At 47.1% G+C, this 22,880-nt stretch overlaps 2 protein-coding genes and 1 long non-coding RNA gene across 4 annotated transcripts in view; 2 read left to right on the top strand and 1 right to left on the bottom strand.

Moving 5' to 3' along the window:
- The window catches only part of LOC139584155 (patatin-like phospholipase domain-containing protein 2), a 43,632-nt gene extending 22,623 nt beyond the window's left edge, over positions 1-21,009 (top strand). Inside the window, exons 8-9 of the mRNA XM_071415678.1 lie at positions 8,067-8,189; positions 13,022-21,009. Coding sequence (XP_071271779.1) covers positions 8,067-8,189; positions 13,022-13,397 — 499 coding nt within the window. The 3' untranslated portion in view covers positions 13,398-21,009. The remainder of the gene's footprint in view (positions 1-8,066; positions 8,190-13,021) is intronic.
- Positions 18,830-22,866, bottom strand: LOC139584156 (uncharacterized). Its single transcript, XR_011676723.1, has 2 exons — positions 22,507-22,866; positions 18,830-19,309 (listed from the first exon to the last, which is right to left on the bottom strand). It is a non-coding gene; the product is annotated as an uncharacterized lncRNA (long non-coding RNA).
- LOC139584154 (protein phosphatase 1 regulatory subunit 12A-like) overlaps positions 21,574-22,880 on the top strand; it is a 78,208-nt gene continuing 76,901 nt past the window's right edge. The window contains exon 1 of one of the 2 annotated variants that reach the window (XM_071415675.1): positions 21,574-21,962. In XM_071415675.1, coding sequence (XP_071271776.1) covers positions 21,687-21,962 — 276 coding nt within the window. In that variant the 5' untranslated portion in view covers positions 21,574-21,686. The remainder of the gene's footprint in view (positions 21,963-22,880) is intronic. The other variant, XM_071415676.1, reaches the window with a different exon arrangement.

Below are 22,880 nucleotides of genomic sequence, written 5' to 3' on the forward strand. Positions count from 1 at the left end.
CTCTGTCTGTTACTGTTAGGTAGGACTAGACCCTACACCCTCCCCCTGGAGTCTGCTCTGTCTGTTACTGTTAGGTAGGACTAGACCCTACACCCTCCCCCTGGAGTCTGCTCTGTCTGTTACTGTTAGGTAGGACTAGACCCTATACCCTCCCCCTGGAGTCTGCTCTGTCTGTTACTGTTAGGTAGGACTAGACCCTATACCCTCCCCCTGGAGTCTGCTCTGTCTGTTACTGTTAGGTAGGACTAGACCCTACACCCTCCCCCTGGATTCTGCTCTGTCTGTTACTGTTAGGTAGGACTAGACCCTATACCCTCCCCCTGGAGTCTGCTCTGTCTGTTACTGTTAGGTAGGACTAGACCCTATACCCTCCCCCTGGAGTCTGCTCTGTCCATGACTGTTAGGTAGGACTAGACCCTACACCCTCCCCCTGGAGTCTGCTCTGTCTGTTACTGTTAGGTAGGACTAGACCCTACACCCTCCCCCTGGAGTCTGCTCTGTCTGTTACTGTTAGGTAGGACTAGACCCTATACCCTCCCCCTGGAGTCTGCTCTGTCTGTTACTGTTAGGTAGGACTAGACCCTACACCCTCCCCCTGGAGTCTGCTCTGTCTGTTACTGTTAGGTAGGACTAGACCCTACACCCTCCCCCTGGAGTCTGCTCTGTCTGTTACTGTTAGGTAGGACTAGACCCTACACCCTCCCCCTGGAGTCTGCTCTGTCTGTTACTGTTAGGTAGGACTAGACCCTATACCCTCCCCCTGGAGTCTGCTCTGTCTGTTACTGTTAGGTAGGACTAGACCCTACACCCTCCCCCTGGAGTCTGCTCTGTCTGTTACTGTTAGGTAGGACTAGACCCTATACCCTCCCCCTGGAGTCTGCTCTGTCCATGACTGTTAGGTAGGACTAGACCCTACACCCTCCCCCTGGAGTCTGCTCTGTCTGTTACTGTTAGGTAGGACTAGACCCTATACCCTCCCCCTGGAGTCTGCTCTGTCTGTTACTGTTAGGTAGGACTAGACCCTACACCCTCCCCCTGGAGTCTGCTCTGTCTGTTACTGTTAGGTAGGACTAGACCCTATACCCTCCCCCTGGAGTCTGCTCTGTCTGTTACTGTTAGGTAGGACTAGACCCTACACCCTCCCCCTGGAGTCTGCTCTGTCCATGACTGTTAGGTAGGACTAGACCCTATACCCTCCCCCTGGAGTCTGCTCTGTCTGTTACTGTTAGGTAGGACTAGACCCTATACCCTCCCCCTGGAGTCTGCTCTGTCTGTTACTGTTAGGTAGGACTAGACCCTACACCCTCCCCCTGGAGTCTGCTCTGTCTGTTACTGTTAGGTAGGACTAGACCCTATACCCTCCCCCTGGAGTCTGCTCTGTCCATGACTGTTAGGTAGGACTAGACCCTATACCCTCCCCCTGGAGTCTGCTCTGTCTGTTACTGTTAGGTAGGACTAGACCCTATACCCTCCCCCTGGAGTCTGCTCTGTCTGTTACTGTTAGGTAGGACTAGACCCTATACCCTCCCCCTGGAGTCTGCTCTGTCTGTTACTGTTAGGTAGGACTAGACCCTATACCCTCCCCCTGGAGTCTGCTCTGTCTGTTACTGTTAGGTAGGACTAGACCCTATACCCTCCCCCTGGAGTCTGCTCTGTCCATGACTGTTAGGTAAGACTCTATACCCTCCCCCTGGAGTCTGCTCTGTCTGTTACTGTTAGGTAGGACTAGACCCTATACCCTCCCCCTGGAGTCTGCTCTGTCTGTTACTGTTAGGTAGGACTAGACCCTATACCCTCCCCCTGGAGTCTGCTCTGTCCATGACTGTTAGGTAGGACTAGACCCTACACCCTCCCCCTGGAGTCTGCTCTGTCTGTTACTGTTAGGTAGGACTAGACCCTATACCCTCCCCCTGGAGTCTGCTCTGTCTGTTACTGTTAGGTAGGACTAGACCCTATACCCTCCCCCTGGAGTCTGCTCTGTCCATGACTGTTAGGTAGGACTAGACCCTACACCCTCCCCCTGGAGTCTGCTCTGGCTGTTACTGTTAGGTAGGACTAGACCCTACACCCTCACCCTGGAGTCTGCTCTGTCTGTTACTGTTAAGTATGACTAGACCCTATACCCTCCCCCTGGAGTCTGCTCTGTCCATGACTGTTAGGTAGGACTAGACCCTACACCCTCCCCCTGGAGTCTGCTCTGTCTGTTACTGTTAGGTAGGACTAGACCCTACACCCTCCCCCTGGAGTCTGCTCTGTCTGTTACTGTTAGGTAGGACTAGACCCTATACCCTCCCCCTGGAGTCTGCTCTGTCCATGACTGTTAGGTAGGACTAGACCCTATACCCTCCCCCTGGAGTCTGCTCTGTCTGTTACTGTTAGGTAGGACTAGACCCTATACCCTCCCCCTTGAGTCTGCTCTGTCTGTTACTGTTAGGTAGGACTAGACCCTACACCCTCCCCCTGGAGTCTGCTCTGTCCATGACTGTTAGGTAGGACTAGACCCTACACCCTCCCCCTGGAGTCTGCTCTGTCCATGACTGTTAGGTAGGACTAGACCCTACACCCTCCCCCTGGAGTCTGCTCTGTCTGTTACTGTTAGGTAGGACTAGACCCTATACCCTCCCCCTGGAGTCTGCTCTGTCCATGACTGTTAGGTAGGACTAGACCCTATACCCTCCCCCTGGAGTCTGCTCTGTCCATGACTGTTAGGTAGGACTAGACCCTACACCCTCCCCCTGGAGTCTGCTCTGTCTGTTACTGTTAGGTAGGACTAGACCCTACACCCTCCCCCTGGAGTCTGCTCTGTCTGTTACTGTTAGGTAGGACTAGACCCTACACCCTCCCCCTGGAGTCTGCTCTGTCTGTTACTGTTAGGTAGGACTAGACCCTACACCCTCCCCCTGGAGTCTGCTCTGTCTGTTACTGTTAGGTAGGACTAGACCCTATACCCTCCCCCTGGAGTCTGCTCTGTCCATGACTGTTAGGTAGGACTAGACCCTATACCCTCCCCCTGGAGTCTGCTCTGTCTGTTACTGTTAGGTAGGACTAGACCCTATACCCTCCCCCTGGAGTCTGCTCTGTCTGTTACTGTTAGGTAGGACTAGACCCTACACCCTCCCCCTGGAGTCTGCTCTGTCCATGACTGTTAGGTAGGACTAGACCCTACACCCTCCCCCTGGAGTCTGCTCTGTCCATGACTGTTAGGTAGGACTAGACCCTACACCCTCCCCCTGGAGTCTGCTCTGTCTGTTACTGTTAGGTAGGACTAGACCCTACACCCTCCCCCTGGAGTCTGCTCTGTCCATGACTGTTAGGTAGGACTAGACCCTATACCCTCCCCCTGGAGTCTGCTCTGTCCATGACTGTTAGGTAGGACTAGACCCTACACCCTCCCCCTGGAGTCTGCTCTGTCCATGACTGTTAGGTAGGACTAGACCCTACACCCTCCCCCTGGAGTCTGCTCTGTCTGTTACTGTTAGGTAGGACTAGACCCTACACCCTCCCCCTGGAGTCTGCTCTGTCCATGACTGTTAGGTAGGACTAGACCCTATACCCTCCCCCTGGAGTCTGCTCTGTCCATGACTGTTAGGTAGGACTAGACCCTATACCCTCCCCCTGGAGTCTGCTCTGTCCATGACTGTTAGGTAGGACTAGACCCTATACCCTCCCCCTGGAGTCTGCTCTGTCCATGACTGTTAGGTAGGACTAGACCCTATACCCTCCCCCTGGAGTCTGCTCTGTCCATGACTGTTAGGTAGGACTAGACCCTATACCCTCCCCCTGGAGTCTGCTCTGTCCATGACTGTTAGGTAGGACTAGACCCTATACCCTCCCCCTGGAGTCTGCTCTGTCCATGACTGTTAGGTAGGACTAGACCCTATACCCTCCCCCTGGAGTCTGCTCTGTCCATGACTGTTAGGTAGGACTAGACCCTATACCCTCCCCCTGGAGTCTGCTCTGTCCATGACTGTTAGGTAGGACTAGACCCTATACCCTCCCCCTGGAGTCTGCTCTGTCCATGACTGTTAGGTAGGACTAGACCCTATACCCTCCCCCTGGAGTCTGCTCTGTCCATGACTGTTAGGTAGGACTAGACCCTATACCCTCCCCCTGGAGTCTGCTCTGTCCATGACTGTTAGGTAGGACTAGACCCTATACCCTCCCCCTGGAGTCTGCTCTGTCCATGACTGTTAGGTAGGACTAGACCCTATACCCTCCCCCTGGAGTCTGCTCTGTCCATGACTGTTAGGTAGGACTAGACCCTACACCCTCCCCCTGGAGTCTGCTCTGTCCATGACTGTTAGGTAGGACTAGACCCTATACCCTCCCCCTGGAGTCTGCTCTGTCCATGACTGTTAGGTAGGACTAGACCCTACACCCTCCCCCTGGAGTCTGCTCTGTCCATGACTGTTAGGTAGGACTAGACCCTATACCCTCCCCCTGGAGTCTGCTCTGTCTGTTACTGTTAGGTAGGACTAGACCCTATACCCTCCCCCTGGAGTCTGCTCTGTCCATGACTGTTAGGTAGGACTAGACCCTATACCCTCCCCCTGGAGTCTGCTCTGTCCATGACTGTTAGGTAAGACTAGACCCTATACCCTCCCCCTGGAGTCTGCTCTGTCTGTTACTGTTAGGTAGGACTAGACCCTATACCCTCCCCCTGGAGTCTGCTCTGTCCATGACTGTTAGGTAGGACTAGACCCTATACCCTCCCCCTGGAGTCTGCTCTGTCCATGACTGTTAGGTAGGACTAGACCCTATACCCTCCCCCTGGAGTCTGCTCTGTCCATGACTGTTAGGTAGGACTAGACCCTATACCCTCCCCCTGGAGTCTGCTCTGTCCATGACTGTTAGGTAGGACTAGACCCTATACCCTCCCCCTGGAGTCTGCTCTGTCCATGACTGTTAGGTAGGACTAGACCCTATACCCTCCCCCTGGAGTCTGCTCTGTCCATGACTGTTAGGTAGGACTAGACCCTATACCCTCCCCCTGGAGTCTGCTCTGTCCATGACTGTTAGGTAGGACTAGACCCTACACCCTCCCCCTGGAGTCTGCTCTGTCTGTTACTGTTAGGTAGGACAAAGCTCTCTGCTCGTGTAGTTACAAGTTACAAACACACAGGATTACAAACACACAGGATTACAAACACACAGGACTACAAACACACAGGACTACAAACACACAGGATTACAAACACACAGGACTACAAACACACAGGATTACAAACACACAGGACTACAAACACACATGATTACAAACAGGGATATATTCATGGCCGGATGGCTCTGTAGCCGCAGGGAACCGCTTACTCCTGATTTGGGTTGGCTACGGTCCTGTTATATTTCTGTACATATAGCTGTGCATTTTCTCTATCTAGGCCTGACCCAGTCACTGGTGAACCTGACCTGGTCACTGGTCACATGATGAACCTGACCCAGTCACATGATGAACCTGACCCAGTCACATGATGAACCTGACCCAGTCACATGATGAACCTGACCCAGTCACATGATGAACCTGACCCAGTCACATGATGAACCTGACCCAGTCACTGGTGAACCTGACCCAGTCACATGATGAACCTGACCCAGTCACTGGTGAACCTGACCCAGTCACATGATGAACCTGACCCAGTCACTGGTGAACCTGACCCAGTCACATGATGAACCTGACCCAGTCACATGATGAACCTGACCCAGTCACATGATGAACCTGACCTGGTCACATGATGAACCTGACCCAGTCACATGATGAACCTGACCTGGTCACATGATGAACCTGACCTGGTCACATGATGAACCTGACCCGGTCACTGGTCACATGATGAACCTGACCTGGTCACATGATGAACCTGACCTGGTCACATGATAAACCTGACCCGGTCACTGGTCACATGATGAACCTGACCTGGTCACATGATGAACCTGACCCAGTCACTGGTCACATGATGAACCTGACCCAGTCACATGATGAACCTGACCCAGTCACATGATGAACCTGACCTGGTCACATGATGAACCTGACCCGGTCACTGGTCACATGATGAACCTGACCTGGTCACATGATGAACCTGACCCAGTCACTGGTCACATGATGAACCTGACCCAGTCACATGATGAACCTGACCCAGTCACATGATGAACCTGACCTGGTCACATGATGAGACCAGTGACCAGGTCAGGTTCATCATGTGACCAGGTCAGGTTCATCATGTGACCAGTGACCAGGTCAGGTTCATCATGTGACCAGTGACTGGGTCAGGTTCATCATGTGACCAGGTCAGGTTCATCATGTGACCAGTGACCGGGTCAGGTTCATCATGTGACCAGTGACCAGGTCAGGTTCATCATGTGACCAGGTCAGGTTCATCATGTGACTGGGTCAGGTTCATCATGTGACCAGTGACTGGGTCAGGTTCATCATGTGACCAGGTCAGGTTCATCATGTGACCAGGTCAGATTCATCATGTAACCAGGTCAGGTTCATCATGTGACCAGGTCAGGTTCATCATGTGACCAGGTCAGGTTCATCATGTGACAAGTGACCAGGTCAGGTTCATCATGTGACCAGTGACTGGGTCAGGTTCATCATGTGACCAGTGACCAGGTCAGGTTCATCATGTGACCAGTGACCAGGTCAGGTTCATCATGTGACCAGTGACTGGGTCAGGTTCATCATGTGACCAGGTCAGGTTCATCATGTGACCAGTGACCGGGGTCAGGTTCATCATGTGACCAGGTCAGGTTCATCATGTGACTGGGTCAGGTTCATCATGTGACCAGTGACCAGGTCAGGTTCATCATGTGACCAGGTCAGGTTCATCATGTGACCAGGTCAGATTCATCATGTAACCAGGTCAGGTTCATCATGTGACCAGGTCAGGTTCATCATGTGACCAGTGACCAGGTCAGGTTCATCATGTGACCAGTGACCGGGTCAGGTTCATCATGTGACCAGGTCAGGTTCATCATGTGACCAGTGACCAGGTCAGGTTCATCATGTGACCAGTGACTGGGTCAGGTTCATCATGTGACCAGTGACCAGGTCAGGTTCATCATGTGACCAGTGACCAGGTCAGGTTCATCATGTGACCAGTGACTGGGTCAGGTTCATCATGTGACCAGGTCAGGTTCATCATGTGACCAGTGACCGGGTCAGGTTCATCATGTGACCAGTGACCAGGTCAGGTTCATCATGTGACCAAGTCAGGTTCATCATGTGACCAGGTCAGGTTCATCATGTGACTGGGTCAGGTTCATCATGTGACCAGTGACTGGGTCAGGTTCATCATGTGACCAGGTCAGGTTCATCATGTGACCAGGTCAGATTCATCATGTAACCAGGTCAGGTTCATCATGTGACCAGGTCAGGTTCATCATGTGACCAGGTCAGGTTCATCATGTGACAAGTGACCAGGTCAGGTTCATCATGTGACCAGTGACTGGGTCAGGTTCATCATGTGACCAGTGACCAGGTCAGGTTCATCATGTGACCAGTGACCAGGTCAGGTTCATCATGTGACCAGTGACTGGGTCAGGTTCATCATGTGACCAGTGACTGGGTCAGGTTCATCATGTGACCAGGTCAGGTTCATCATGTGACCAGTGACCGGGTCAGGTTCATCATGTGACTGGGTCAGGTTCATCATGTGACCAGTGACCAGGTCAGGTTCATCATGTGACCAGGTCAGGTTCATCATGTGACCAGTGACCAGGTCAGGTTCATCATGTGACCAGTGACCAGGTCAGGTTCATCATGTGACCAGTGACCAGGTCAGGTTCATCATGTGACCAGGTCAGGTTCATCATGTGACCAGTGACCGGGTCAGGTTCATCATGTGACCAGTGTCAGGACAGCCAATAACAAACCATTGCAAAAAGTGTTGCTATGTTGTTCTACAGCTTTAATGAATCTCATCCTGACCATGCAGTGTTATTGACTCTCATGACTGTTGACATGTCCTGTGTTCCTAAACTGTTATAATAACAATAATATATTATATATAGTCTCCTCCCAGACTATTATGTATTATTATATATTACTAATGCCCCGTCTCTCCTCCCAGACTGTTAGAATGGCTGCCTGATGTGCAGGAGGACGTAGGATGGATTGGAGAACAAACGATTAAGATGCTACAGTGTGCTGTGACACGGGCCACCAAGACTGTGTCCAACAGGGTCTCTGCAAAGTGAGAAGCCAACCGCACGCACACACACACCGACAGACCGACTCACAGTTTGTACACATGTTTGTTCAAATTTGTTTCTTAGTCATATACACCTGATGTAGGTGGAGTACACAGTGCAGTGAAATGCTTCCTTGCAGGTTAACCTCACGACAACGTAGCAACAATAGAACCCTCGCGACAACGCAGCAACAATAGAACCCTCGCGACAACGTAGCAACAATAGAACCCTCGCGACAACGCAGCAACAATAGAACCCTCGCGACAACGCAGCAACAATAGAACCCTCGCGACAACGCAGCAACAATAGAACCCTCGCGACAACGCAGCAACAATAGAACCCTCGCGACAACGTAGCAACAATAGAACCCTCGCGACAACGCAGCAACAATAGAACCCTCGCGACAACAATAGAACCCTCGCGACAACGTAGCAACAATAGAACCCTCGCGACAACGTAGCAACAAAAGGAAAGTAAAAGTTCAATGAATAAAATATGATACAATTGTAGCTAAAATAGAAGATTTTGAGCAAACAAAGTAACAGGTAAAACTAATACACCAAAACAAGTGGAGTGGAGCGAAGTGGAGTGGAGCGGAATGGAGTGGAGCGGAATGGGGGGGAGTGGAATGGAGTAGAGTGGAATGGAGTGGAATGGAGTGGAGTGTAATGGAGTGGAGTGGAATGGAGTAGAGTGGAATGGAGTAGAGTGGAATGGAGTAGAGTGGAATGGAGTAGAGTGGAATGGAGTAGAGTGGAATGGAGGAGTGGAGTGGAGTGGAATGGAATGGAGTGGAATGGAATGGAGTGGAGTGGAATGAGTGGAATGGAATGGAGTGGAATGAGTGGAATGGAGTAGAATGGAGGGGAATGGAGGGGAGTGGAATGGAGTAGAGTAGAGTGGAGTAGAGTGGAGTAGAGGAGTGGAATGGAGGAGTGGAGTGGAATGGAGTGGAATGAGTGGAGTGGAATGGAGTGGAATGAGTGGAGTGGAATGGAGTGGAATGAGTGGAGTGGAGTAGAATGGAGGAGTGGAGTGGAATGGAATGGAGGGGAATGGAGTGGAATGGAGTAGAGTGGAATAGAGTGGAGTGGAGTAGAATGGAGGGGAATGGAGTAGAATGGAATGGAGTAGAGTGGAATGGAGTGGAATGGAGTGGAATGGAGTAGAGTGGAATGGAGTAGAATGGAGGGGAATGGAGGGGAGTGGAGTGGAATGGAGTGGAGTGGAGTGGAATGGAGTGGAATGGAGTGGATTGGAGTGGATTGGAATGGAGTGGATTGGAGGGGAGTGGAATGGAGGAGTGGAGTGGAGTGGAATGGAGTGGAATGGGATGGAGGAGTGGAATGGAGGAGTGGAGTGGAGTGGAATGGGAGCCTGCAAGACGCTCTCCTACTCATCTTGTCTAGATTTTCACAAACACAAAAAAACTAACTTTCTGTATGTCCTCAAAATAATCTTCTGTGTCCCTCGTATCCCTCCAGGTTTTCCTACAGACAATTAATAATCCTCCATCAAACTCCCTAGAAGGGACAGAACCTAGGAAGAAACCTAGAGAGGAACCAGGCTCTGAGGGGTTGCCAGTCCTCTTCTGGCTGTGCCGGGTGGAGATTATAACAGAACATGGCCAAGATGTTCAAATGTTCATAGATGACCAGTCAAATAATAATAATCACAGTAGTTGTCGAGGGTGCAGCAAGTCAGCACCTCAGGAGTAAATTTCAGTTGGCTTTTCATAGCCGATCATTGAGAGTATCTCTACCGCTCCTGCTGTCTCTAGAGAGTTGAAAACAGCAGGTCTGGGACAGGTAGCACGTCCGGTGAACAGGTCAGGGTTCCATAGCCGCAGGCAGAACAGTTGAAACTGGAGCAGCAGCACGGCCAGGTGGACTGGGGACAGCAAGGAGTCATCAGGCCAGGTAGTCCTGAGGCATGGTCCTAGGCCTCAGGTCCTCTGAGAGAAGAGAAAAATAATTAGAGAGCATACTTAAATTCACACAGGACACTGGATACGACAGGAGACTCAACCCACTCAAGTGACGCACCCCTCCTAGGGATGGCATGGAAGAGCACCAGTAAGCCAGTGACTCAGCCCCTGTAATAGGGTTAGAGGTAGAGAATCCCTGTGGAGAGAGGAGAACCGGCCAGGCAGAGACAGCAAGGGCGGTTCGTTGCTCCAGAGCCTTTCCGTTCACCTTCACACTCCTGGGCCAGACTACACTCAATCATATGACCTACTGAAGAGATGAGTCTTCAGTAAAGACTTAAAGATCGAGACTGAGTCTGTGTCTCTCACATGGGTAGGCAGACCATTCCATAAAAATGGAGCGCTATAGGAGAAAGCCCTGCCTCCAGCTGTTTGCTTAGAAATTCTAGGGACAGTAAGGAGGCCTGCGTCTTGTGACCGTAGTGTACGTGTAGGTATGTACGGCAGGACCAAATCGTAAAGATAGGTAGGAGCAAGCCCATGTAATGCTTTGTAGGTTAGCAGTAAAACCTTGAAATCAGCCCTTGCCTTAACAGGAAGCCAGTGTAGAGAGGCTAGCACTGGAGTAATATGATCACATTTTTGGGTTCTAGTCAAGATTCTAGCAGCCGTGTTTAGCACTAACTGAAGTTTATTTAGTGCTTTATCCGGGTAGCCGGAAAGTAGAGCATTGCAGTAGTCTAACCTAGAAGTGACAAAACTTAATCCATGCTTTTCCTGCAGATTTTTGCAATTTTACGTAGATGGAAAAAAGCTGTCCTTATAACAGTCTTGATATGTTCGTCAAAAGAGAGATCAGGGTCCAGAGTAACGCCGAGGTCCTTCACAGTTTTATTTGAGACGACTTTACAACCATCAAGATTAATTGTCAGATTCAACAGAAGATCTCTTTGTTTCTTGGGACCTAGAACTAGTATCTCTGTTTTGTCCGAGTTTAAAAGTATAAAGTTTTCAGCCATCCACTTCCTTATGTCTGAAACACAGGCTTCCAGGGAGGGCAATTTTAGGGCTTCACCATGTTTCATCGAAATGTACAGCTGTGTTGTGTTGTCTGCATAGCAGTGGAAGTTAACATTGTTTCCCGAATGACATCACCAAGAGGTAAAATATATAGTGAAGACAATAGAGGTCCTAGAACAGAACCTTGAGGACCATCGAAATTTACAGTTGATTTGTCAGACGACAAACCATCCACAGAGACAAACTGATATCTTTCCGACAGATAAGATCTAAACCAGGCCGGAACTTGTCCGTGTAGACCAATTATCCAAAAGAATGTGGTGATCGATGGTGTCAAAAGCAGCACTAAGGTCTAGTAGCACAAGGACAGATGCAGAGCCTCGGTCTGACGCCATTAAAAGGTCATTTACCACCTTCACGAGTGCAGTCTCAGTGCTATGATGGGCTCTAAAACCAGACTGAAGCGTTTCGTATACATTGTTTGTCGTCAGGAAGGCAGTGAGTTTCTGCACAACAGCTTCTTTTTTTTTAATTGAGAGGAATGGAAGAGTCGATATAGGCCGATTAGTTTTTAAAATATTTTCTGGGTCAAAGTTAGGCTTTTTCAAGAGAGGCTTTGTTACTGCCACTTTTAGTGAGTTTGGTACACATCCGGTGGATAGAGAGCCGTTTATTATGTTCAACATAGGAGGGCCAAGCACAGGAAGCAGCTCTTTCAGTAGTTTAGTTGGAATAGGGTCCAGTATGCAGCTTTTTTCATCAATGTGTCAAGAGATATAGTACTAAAACACTTGAGTGTCTCTCTTGATCCTAGGTCCTGGCAGAGTTCATGAAGTTCATGAATTTATCACTGCTGAAGTCCTCTCTTGTTGAATGCTGCTTTTTAGCTTTGCTAAAAATATATATTATATATTTATTATTATTATTATATTTCAAATATATTCTGCTCAATGAAGTTGGAAAATAGGATGATGGAGCAGCAGTGAGGGCTCTTCGATACTGCACGGTACTGTCTTTCCAAGCTAGTCGGAAGACTTCCAGTTTGGTGTGGCGCCATTTCAGTTCCAATTTTCTGGAAGCTTGCTTCAGGGCTCGGGTATTTTCTGTGTACCAGGGAGCTAGTTTCTTATGACAAATGTTTATTGTTTTTCGGGGTGCGACTGCATCTAGGGTATTACGCAAGGTTAAATTTAGATCCTCAGTTAGGTGGTTAACTGATTTTTGTACTCTGATGTCTTTGGGTAGGCAGAAGGAGTCTGGAAGGGCATCAAGGAATCTTTGTGTTGTCTGAGAATTTATAGCACGACTTTTGATGCTCCTTGGTTGGGGTCTGAGCAGATTATTTGTTGCGATTGCAAACGTAATAAAATGGTGGTCCGATAGTCCAGGATTATGAGGAAAAACATTAAGATCCACAACATTTATTCCACGGGACAAAACTAGGTCCAGAGTATGACTGTGGCAGTGAGTAGGTCCAGAGACATGTTGGACAAAACCCACTGAGTCGATGATGGCTCCGAAAGCCTTTTGGAGTGGGTCTGTGAACTTTTACATGGGAATATTAAAATCACCAAATTGTTTTATATTATCCACCATGACTTAAACGTCTGATAGAATTTCAGGGAGCTCAGTGAGAAACGCTGTATTTAGCCCTGAAGAGCCTGTAAACAGTAGCTATAAAAAGTGATTGAGTAGACTGCATAGATTTCATGACTAGAGGCTCAAAAGATGAAAACGTATTTTTATTTTTGTAAATTGATAATTGTTATCGTAAATGTTATGTCCCTCGTATCCCTCTAGGTTTTCCTACAGACACTTTTCCACATTCTCACTTTAAGCCCTCATAATGTATTGAGTCTCTCTCTATGCCTCTCTCTCTCTCTCTAGGTTTTCCTACCAATTCGAGCTGCGTCACTGCCAGTCGCTGCCTGCCCAGCTCATCCCTTCCAGCCTGCTCCCGAGATGGGTGAGTGGAGGCAGTTCCTCTATCCTGGATGTTATCAGTCGTTTGGACCAGTACCAGAGGCAGCTGCTGCCGGGCTTCTTCTGTGTTAACCTGGACCTCCAGGGTTCCTTCTACACCGGGGGGCCCACGGGAAGGAGCCCAGTCCCAGGAGGGTCCACCAGAGCTGGGGAAGGAGGACCAGCCCTGGCCCTTACATCCCCCATCATAAACCCAGAGGAGGTAGAGGGGATGGGGCTGATGATGAGGAGGCTGAGTGAAAACCACAACTCTACTGTGGCTCTTCCCGCCTCACTATAGTAATATAATGTCATTCAGGAGACACTGAGGGCCCCATTTAGTATTACAGACAGATTCTAATAACAAGCCAGGTAGACAGGTATAACAGGTATAAGAGCCAGGTAGACACCTTCAAATAAAAAGGGACAGTACACCAACGTGTCTTGTCTCATCATCGATGACACAGTGCCTTGTTTGCTAACATTTTATTCACTCACTTCCTCATTGGGATGCCGAGGATACCATGGAACCTACAGGGAACCGCTGATCTGCATCGTGTCAATGTGACTTACAAGACATTTAAAAACAACTTATATATTAAAGTCATTAAGATGGCTGTTGATACCAAACATGTTCAAGGACTAGGGATGTTACCGATGAACCGTTTAACCGGTTAGCCCGCACCGAAAAATGCATTTCACCCGGGTCATGCTTATCGGTCTATTAGGTTCATTTCAATAATTTTGTGGAATTAAAATTGTCGCGTGTGTATTTCAGTTAGTCATCATGCATTTTATTTGTCACATGCGCACAGCATACAGAGACTAGTTAGAGGAATATCACCTGTCAGACAGAGACTAGTTAGAGGAATATCACCTGTCAGACAGCATACAGAGACTAGTTAGAGGAATATCACCTGTCAGACAGAGACTAGTTAGAGGAATATCACCTGTCAGACAGAGACTAGTTAGAGGAATATCACCTGTCAGACAGAGACTAGTTAGAGGAATACCACCTGTCAGACAGCATACAGAGACTAGTTAGAGGAATATCACCTGTCAGACAGCATACAGAGACTAGTTAGAGGAATACCACCTGTCAGACAGAGACTAGTTAGAGGAATACCACCTGTCAGACAGAGACTAGTTAGAGGAATATCACCTGTCAGACAGAGACTAGTTAGAGGAATATCACCTGTCAGACAGAGACTAGTTAGAGGAATATCACCTGTCAGACAGAGACTAGTTAGAGGAATATCACCTGTCAGACAGAGACTAGTTAGAGGAATATCACCTGTCAGACAGAGACTAGTTAGAGGAATATCACCTGTCAGACAGAGACTAGTTAGAGGAATATCCCCTGTCAGACAGCGACAGAGTAGCTCCTGTAGACTACTGTAGTGAAGCCTGCTGTTGGAAGCCCAGTCATTGGTCAGCCCAGTCATTGGTCAGCCCAGTCATTGGTCAGCCCAGTCATTGGTCAGCCCAGTCATTGGTCAGCCCAGTCATTGGTCAGCCCAGTCATTGCACAACAGATAACAATTCTAAATGCAACCGCGTGTTAAAAACATTGGTGGCTACGATTAAAAAGGAGCTATTTTTATTTCTCAATCTCAACTCATAAAGCGCCTCCCATTCGCCATTCAGATGCACAGGCTATAGTCTGCCTACCAGCTGGAGGCAGTATAACGTAACGTGTGCTGGAGGCAGTATAGCGTAACGTGAGCTGGAGGCAGTATAACGTAACGTGAGCTGGAGGCAGTATAACGTAACGTGTGCTGGAGGCAGTATAACGTAACGTGTGCTGGAGGCAGTATAACGTAACGTGTGCTGGAGGCAGTATAGCGTAAAGTGTGCTGGAGGCAGTATAACGTAACGTGTGCTGGAGGCAGTATAACGTAACGTGAGCTGGAGGCAGTATAACGTAACGTGAGCTGGAGGCAGTATAACGTAACGTGAGCTGGAGGCAGTATAACGTAACGTGAGCTGGAGGCAGTATAGCGTAACGTGAGCTGGAGGTAGTATAACGTAGCGTGTGCTGGAGGCAGTATAACGTAACGTGAGCTGGAGGCAGTATAACGTAACGTGAGCTGGAGGCAGTATAACGTAACGTGAGCTGGAGGCAGTATAACGTAACGTGAGCTGGAGGCAGTATAGCGTAACGTGAGCTGGAGGCAGTATAGCGTAACGTGAGCTGGAGGTAGTATAACGTAGCGTGTGCTGGAGGCAGTATAACGTAACGTGAGCTGGAGGCAGTATAACGTAACGTGAGCTGGAGGCAGTATAACGTAACGTGAGCTGGAGGCAGTATAACGTAACGTGTGCTGGAGGCAGTATAACGTAACGTGAGCTGAAGGCAGTATAACGTAACGTGAGCTGGAGGCAGTATAACGTAACGTGAGCTGGAGGCAGTATAACGTAACGCGAGCTGGAGGCAGTATAACGCGAGCTGGAGGCAGTATAACGTAACGCGAGCTGGAGGCAGTATAATGTAACGTGAGCTGGAGGCAGTATAACGTGAGCTGGAGGCAGTATAACCTGAGCTGGAGGCAGTATAACCTGAGCTGGAGGCAGTATAACCTGAGCTGGAGGCCGTATAATGTGAGCTGGAGGCCGTATAACGTAACGTGAGCTGGAGGCAGTATAACCTGAGCTGGAGGCAGTATAATGTGAGCTGGAGGCCGTATAACGTAACGTGTGCTGGAGGCAGTATAACGTAACGTGAGCTGGAGGCAGTATAACGTAACGTGAGCTGGAGGCAGTATAACGTAACGTGAGCTGGAGGCCGTATTATGTCACGTGAGCTGGAGACGGTATAATGTGAGCTGGAGGCAGTATAACGTAACGTGTGCTGGAGGCAGTATAACGTAACGTGAGCTGGAGGCAGTATAACGTAACGTGAGCTGGAGGCAGTATAATGTGAGCTGGAGGCAGTATAATGTGAGCTGGAGGCAGTATAACCTGAGCTGGAGGCCGTATAATGTGAGCTGGAGGCCGTATAACGTAACGTGAGCTGGAGGCAGTGTAACGTGAGCTGGAGGCAGTGTAACGTGAGCTGGAGGCCGTATAACGTAACGCGAGCTGGAGGCAGTATAACGTGAGCTGGAGGCAGTATAATGTGAGCTGGAGGCCGTATAACGTAACGTGAGCTGGAGGCAGTGTAACGTAACGTGAGCTGGAGGCAGTGTAACGTAACGTGAGCTGGAGGCAGTGTAACGTAACGTGAGCTGGAGGCAGTATAACGTAACGTGAGCTGGAGGCAGTATAACGTAACGTGAGCTGGAGGCAGTATAACGTAACGTGTGCTGGAGGCAGTATAACGTAACGTGAGCTGGAGGCAGTATAACGTAACGTGAGCTGGAGGCAGTGTAACGTGAGCTGGAGGCAGTATAACGTAACGTGAGCTGGAGGCAGTATAACGTAACGTGAGCTGGAGGCAGTATAACGTAACGTGTGCTGGAGGCAGTATAACGTAACGTGTGCTGGAGGCAGTATAACGTAACGTGAGCTGGAGGCAGTATAACGTAACGTGAGCTGGAGGCAGTGTAACGTAACGTGAGCTGGAGGCAGTGTAACGTAACGTGAGCTGGAGGCAGTATAACATATACATATATAACACCCATCCTGGTCATATTAACAACCCATCCTGGTCATATCATCAACCCATCCTGGTTATATTATCAACCCATCCTGGTTATATTATCAACCCATCCTGGTTATATTATCAACCCATCCTGGTTATATTATCAACCCATCCTGGTTATATTATCAACCCATCCTGGTCATATTAACAACCCATCCTGGTCATATTATCAACCCATCCTGGTCATCTTATCAACCCATCCTGGTCATATCATCAACCCATCCTGGTCATATTAACAACCCATCCTGGTCATATTATCAACCCATCCTGGTCATATCATCAACCCATCCTGGTCATATCATCAACCCATCCTGGTCATATTATCAACCCATCCTGGTCATATCATCAACCCATCCTGGTTATATTATCAACCCATCCTGGTTATATTATCAACCCATCCTGGTTATATTATCAACCCATCCTGGTTATATCATCAACCCATCCTGGTCATATTATCAACCCATCCTGGTTATATCATCAACCCATCCTGGTCATATTATCAACCCATCCTGGTTATATTATCAACCCATCCTGGTCATATTATCAACCCATCCTGGTCATATTATCAACCCATCCTGGTCATATTATCAACCCATCCTGGTCATCTTATCAACCCATCCTGGTCATCTTATCAACCCATCCTGGTCATATCATCAACCCATCCTGGTCATATCATCAACCCATCCTGGTCATATCATCAACCCATCCTGGTCATATCATCAACCCATCCTGGTCATATCATCAACCCATCCTGGTCATATTAACAACCCATCCTGGTTATATTAACAACCAATCCTGGTTATATTAACAACCAATCCTGGTTACATTAACAACCCATCCTGGTTGTTGCTATTAGATTCCTCCTCTTTCTAAGTTTCTAATGGAGATGTTTATCTCGGTCACGTCTGGAATCTCTCCCGTCAGGTGTGCTCTTTAGAATTGTGGTTCCCCAGTGAATTGCATTCTACGTAAATGTTTGAAAATTAGGGTTTTATTATCTGTTTAATTCCAGGAGTTGTTCAATATATCCTTTTGACTGTAAGACGATAAGCATCCGGTCATGTATATACAGATCTCTGATAGTTTTTGCTGTTGGTCATGTCATTTTACTGTTTGGAAAGTGTGTCAGTTAATGAGGGTCAGTTAGTCGGCAGCAAAATCTCATCTAATCTCATTTAATCTCATTTAATCTCATCTAATCTCATCTAATCTCATTTAATCTCATTTAATCTCATCTAATCTCATCTAATCTCATCTCAGTTGATCTCAGTTGATTTTATCCGATCTGATCCGATCTCATCTAATCTCAGTCGATCTCATCTATTTTACACCGTGTCTTATATTGACATGTACTACTTGTTATTATTATTAGGGTGTCAGGTAGCCTAGTGGTTAGAGCGTTGGACTTGTAACCGAAAAGTTGCAAGATCGAATCCCTGAGCAGACAAGGTAAAAATCTGTAATTCTGCCCCTGAACAAGGCAGTTAACCCACTGTTCCTAGGCCGTCATTGAAAATAAGTATTTGTTCTTAACTGACTTACCAAGTTAAATAAAGAATGATCTAAAGTCAATAAGGAGGGATATCCCTCTTACTTATTTTTATTGAGTAGCGATGATGATGACACCATCACTTGTTTAAGCCCTTTGCCTTTACATGGAGCTTAAAAGAAATGGGCCAGTCAGGATGATGACCCTACTTTGATGACCCAAACTGAACCGTTTCCAGATTAGAACAGGAGTTAGACGAAGGGGGTATGACCCAAACTGAACCGTTCCAGATTAGAACAGGAGTTAGACAAAGGGGGTATGCTTTGTGATTATATTACATTACGTCTATGGCCAGTTTCCCAGACACAGATTCATTTAGCCCGGAACTAAAAAAAAAAGAAGGTATTTCAATTGAGACTGAGTTCGTCCAGAACTAGGCTTAAATCTAACTGGGAAACCGAACCGACTGTTTCTACTATTGCTACATTTTTAAAAATGTTTTTCATCTTTCCCGTCTAAACAATTTAAGAGAAACAACCAGTATTTCAAGAATCGTACAGTGTGACAGGGCCATAGATACAGAAGGGTCATCAGTGGGGAGTTGGAATCTTCCTTTTTTGTTTATTAATTATTTACAGAAAACCATATAAATGCTTGAGAAAAATCATGAATATAAATAACATAAATGAAAAACAGATGTGTCAATACCACTTTCAGAAACATGTTAATTGATGCAGGCTAATAATTAATGATTCATTTATTAAAGTTGTCTTTTCTGATTATGTAGGCTTAAACAAATCAACCATGCACAAACACACACACAGGCTGAACACGCGAACACACAAGCTGTGTGTTTGTGTTCTGATGGAATGTAGTTACACCAGTCAGCACACTGTCTCTACTCAAACACAGGACTGTGTTCAGCAGGGCACACCGACGCAAACCTTTTTCAAACGGACAACGAAAACAAAAAAAGCATGTCTTATTGGACGTTTCACTCTGTTTCAGAGTATTATCTAATGTTAGGTGCCAAGTGAACGACCCAGCAGCTCTGCTGTCTGGACAGAAGGCGCCAACAGACCTGAGAAAAGACCAAGGACACAATAAGGGAAAAGAGCTCGGTATGACTAATGACTATAAGAGACTCTATGCAGTACCTGGGCTCTATTAGAGCTCAGTATGACTAGTGACTATAAGAGACTCTATGCAGTACCTGGGCTCTATTAGAGCTCGGTATGACTAGTGACTATAAGAGACTCTATGCAGTACCTGGGCTCTATTAGAGCTCAGTATGACTAGTGACTATCAGAGACTCTATGCAGTACCTGGGCTCTATTAGAGCTCGGTATGACTAATGACTATAAGAGACTCTATGCAGTACCTGGGCTCTATTAGAGCTCAGTATGACTAGTGACAATAAGAGACTCTATGCAATACCTGGGCTCTATTAGAGCTCAGTATGACTAGTGACTATCAGAGACTCTATGCAGTACCTGGGCTCTATTAGAGCTCGGTATGACTAGTGACTATCAGAGACTCTATGCAGTACCTGGGCTCTATTAGAGCTCGGTATGACTAGTGACTATCAGAGACTCTATGCAATACCTGGGCTCTATTAGAGCTCAGTATGACTAGTGACTATAAGAGACTCTATGCAGTACCTGGGCTCTATTAGAGCTCGGTATGACTAGTGACTATAAGAGACTCTGCAATACCTGGGCTCTATTAGAGCTCGGTATGACTAGTGACTATCAGAGACTCTATGCAGTACCTGGGCTCTATTAGAGCTCGGTATGACTAGTGACTATAAGAGACTCTATGCAATACCTGGGCTCTATTAGAGCTCGGTATGACTAGTGACTATCAGAGACTCTATGCAATACCTGGGCTCTATTAGAGCTCAGTATGACTAGTGACTATAAGAGACTCTATGCAGTACCTGGGCTCTATTAGAGCTCGGTATGACTAGTGACTATAAGAGACTCTGCAATACCTGGGCTCTATTAGAGCTCGGTATGACTAGTGACTATCAGAGACTCTATGCAATACCTGGGCTCTATTAGAGCTCGGTATGACTAGTGACTATCAGAGACTCTATGCAATACCTGGGCTCTATTAGAGCTCGGTATGACTAGTGACTATCAGAGACTCTATGCAGTACCTGGGCTCTATTAGAGCTCGGTATGACTAGTGACTATAAGAGACTCTATGCAATGCATGTGCCAACCAATGCAGTATTCATTCTGAACCAATTGTACTGTTTCTTTGTACCTCTTTCTATTAGGTCAACTTGTTTTACTAATATTTATTAATAACATGACAATACCTTGCTATTACAGTATTTAAAATGTACCACGGACACTTAATTCTGTCTTACAAACAAACAATCAGCATGACTCTGAAATATACAATGAGATCCAACGGGAATACATGTCACATGTCACCAGTTATTACTGCACCTGACTGCAATAAAAAATAAAAAATACTTTACATGAATGAACAGATGGGATAAATATTGAAAATAGACATGTGTTTTGTTATTAGTCTAGTATGAATGTGTTTTTCATTTTTCTTATTACACACGTTGGTCAATACTGAAATCAAAGAAAGTGCCAGTGAATGATATGTATGGTTCACTGCATACAGTATATGCTTTAACTGTAGATGAAATTAAGTAAATTATGGTCTGGATTTAAAATAAATATAAACGCTTACAATGTTTACTAATTTTGGAATTTCTGTGTCTTTAATTACTTTCAATAAAATGCTAAATCAGTTGGACTTTTGATTTTGTATTTTGTATTTTATTTTAAATATGGCAGAGAATCATGTGTTTGTCATAGGAAATTATATAAAAGGTTTAACTTTCCATGACCTCTCAATATGTTCCAATTATAGGTTCTCAAGGGCCAACTGTTGACGTTACAGTACATGTTCTGTGCAGCGAATACAGTTTCGCATGGTGCAGGCTAAAGTTTGTTTCTGTTTTGCCTAGGCTAATATTGGAGCTTTATAATATTTGCATTACACACAGGACAGCTTATCCGTGTTGGGGTAATAGCCTGCGTGGGAGCTCTGCAACGCATAGTCATACCTGGGGTGTATTCATTCCGCCGATTCTATTGCTAAACGTTTCTTAAACGGAAGCAAACTGAACGAAACGGGAGTGACCTAAATGAATATGTCCAATAGTAACTCGTTTTGCTTTGTTAGCTTCCGTTTGGTTCTTAAATGGTAAACGGTTTCCGTAATGAATACACCTCTGCTTTTTTTACTGTCCTGCAATCACAATTGGTCGACCGGAGAATGTCCAGTCCTTCCAAAGTTCGGTTGGTATCCTACTGTCGTGTCGTGTCCCTACGACCAGGGGGCGCAGTCTCTCGGATAGGAGCTAATGCAGCTCCACTTTGGCTCTCCCCGCGTCATGAACTGACTCTACCCGGGAGACACCGAAGAAGATGGCGGCCACTGACCGTTCCCGGTCTGAAGCTGCAAAGCAACGACGGCAGGATCAGTTACAGCGATGGCTGGGGTCGGAAACCGATCAGACGGGACCGGGGACGCGGGATGGGTCAATGGGAACCGGGACGCGGCGGGCCCGGGTTCGGTTCGCTCAGGGAGCCGTGTTCATGGCAGCCTGTTCGGCCGGGGACAGAGAGGAGGTAGCGGCGCTCCTACGACAGGGCGCTGACATCAACCACGCCAATATAGACGGACTGACAGCGCTTCACCAGGTATTTAACTAGCTATGTTTTTGGTTATAAAGTAGTTAAATTGTTGCAGGTTGTTGTTTGGGTAACCTAGTGGTATGAGCGGGTTGAAATAATGTAACGATCTGTGTTGTATCCTACCGCGAAACAAACATGTCTACATAGCTACTGTAACAAAGTAACCTTTTGGTGAAATTTAACATCGACAAGTAACATTAAGTTAGCCACTCAACTTTTAATCACGCTCAAATCAGTGGTTTGAATATGTTTATAAAACTACACAACTTGTTAGTCGTGATGTGGGAACATTGTCGTGATAATTCCGTTGTGTGTGTGTGTGTGCGCGCTAAAGTAGATTGGTTCATCCGAACTGTTGCCTTCCAAGTGTGTGTGTTCTCTCTCTCTCTCGGATGAACTCGACACAAGACTGGAAAAAGCGGCTGCTAGTCAGATGATTCCTACCCTGCCATTACGCTTGTTTACACTGAGCTGCACCGGGGTCGGAACGCAATCATGGCTATATTAAGACGTCGCAGTACGGGCTAGGGATATGAGTAGGAAAACGTACCTCGTTGCAGGGATGGGATCAGGGTCACGAAGGCTTCTTTCTGCATGCTTCCTATCCAAAACAGTTGGGACATTTTTGTTTTAGGAAATTGTTTTTTGAAGTTAATCAACTGCATTTCTATACAAACAACAAAAAAATGCTATTTGGAGAACAACAACAACAAAACAAAAAAACAGCCAGTATCACCGCTGTAGTTCCTTCACCTCAGTCGATCTACAAACATATTAGCCTATTCGCTATACAATCGTAAAGTTATACCCCTGAAAGGGGGAAATGATTGACACGTAGCATCAGCGACTAGTCAGTCAGCTCTTCTTTGTCGACACCCATTCAGCATCGTTCACACCCTCTTAAAGCTTTAGCCCCACCCATCT

The sequence above is a fragment of the Salvelinus alpinus genome, chromosome 9, assembly GCF_045679555.1.
Source record: "Salvelinus alpinus chromosome 9, SLU_Salpinus.1, whole genome shotgun sequence".
NCBI classification, from domain to species: domain Eukaryota; kingdom Metazoa; phylum Chordata; class Actinopteri; order Salmoniformes; family Salmonidae; genus Salvelinus; species Salvelinus alpinus.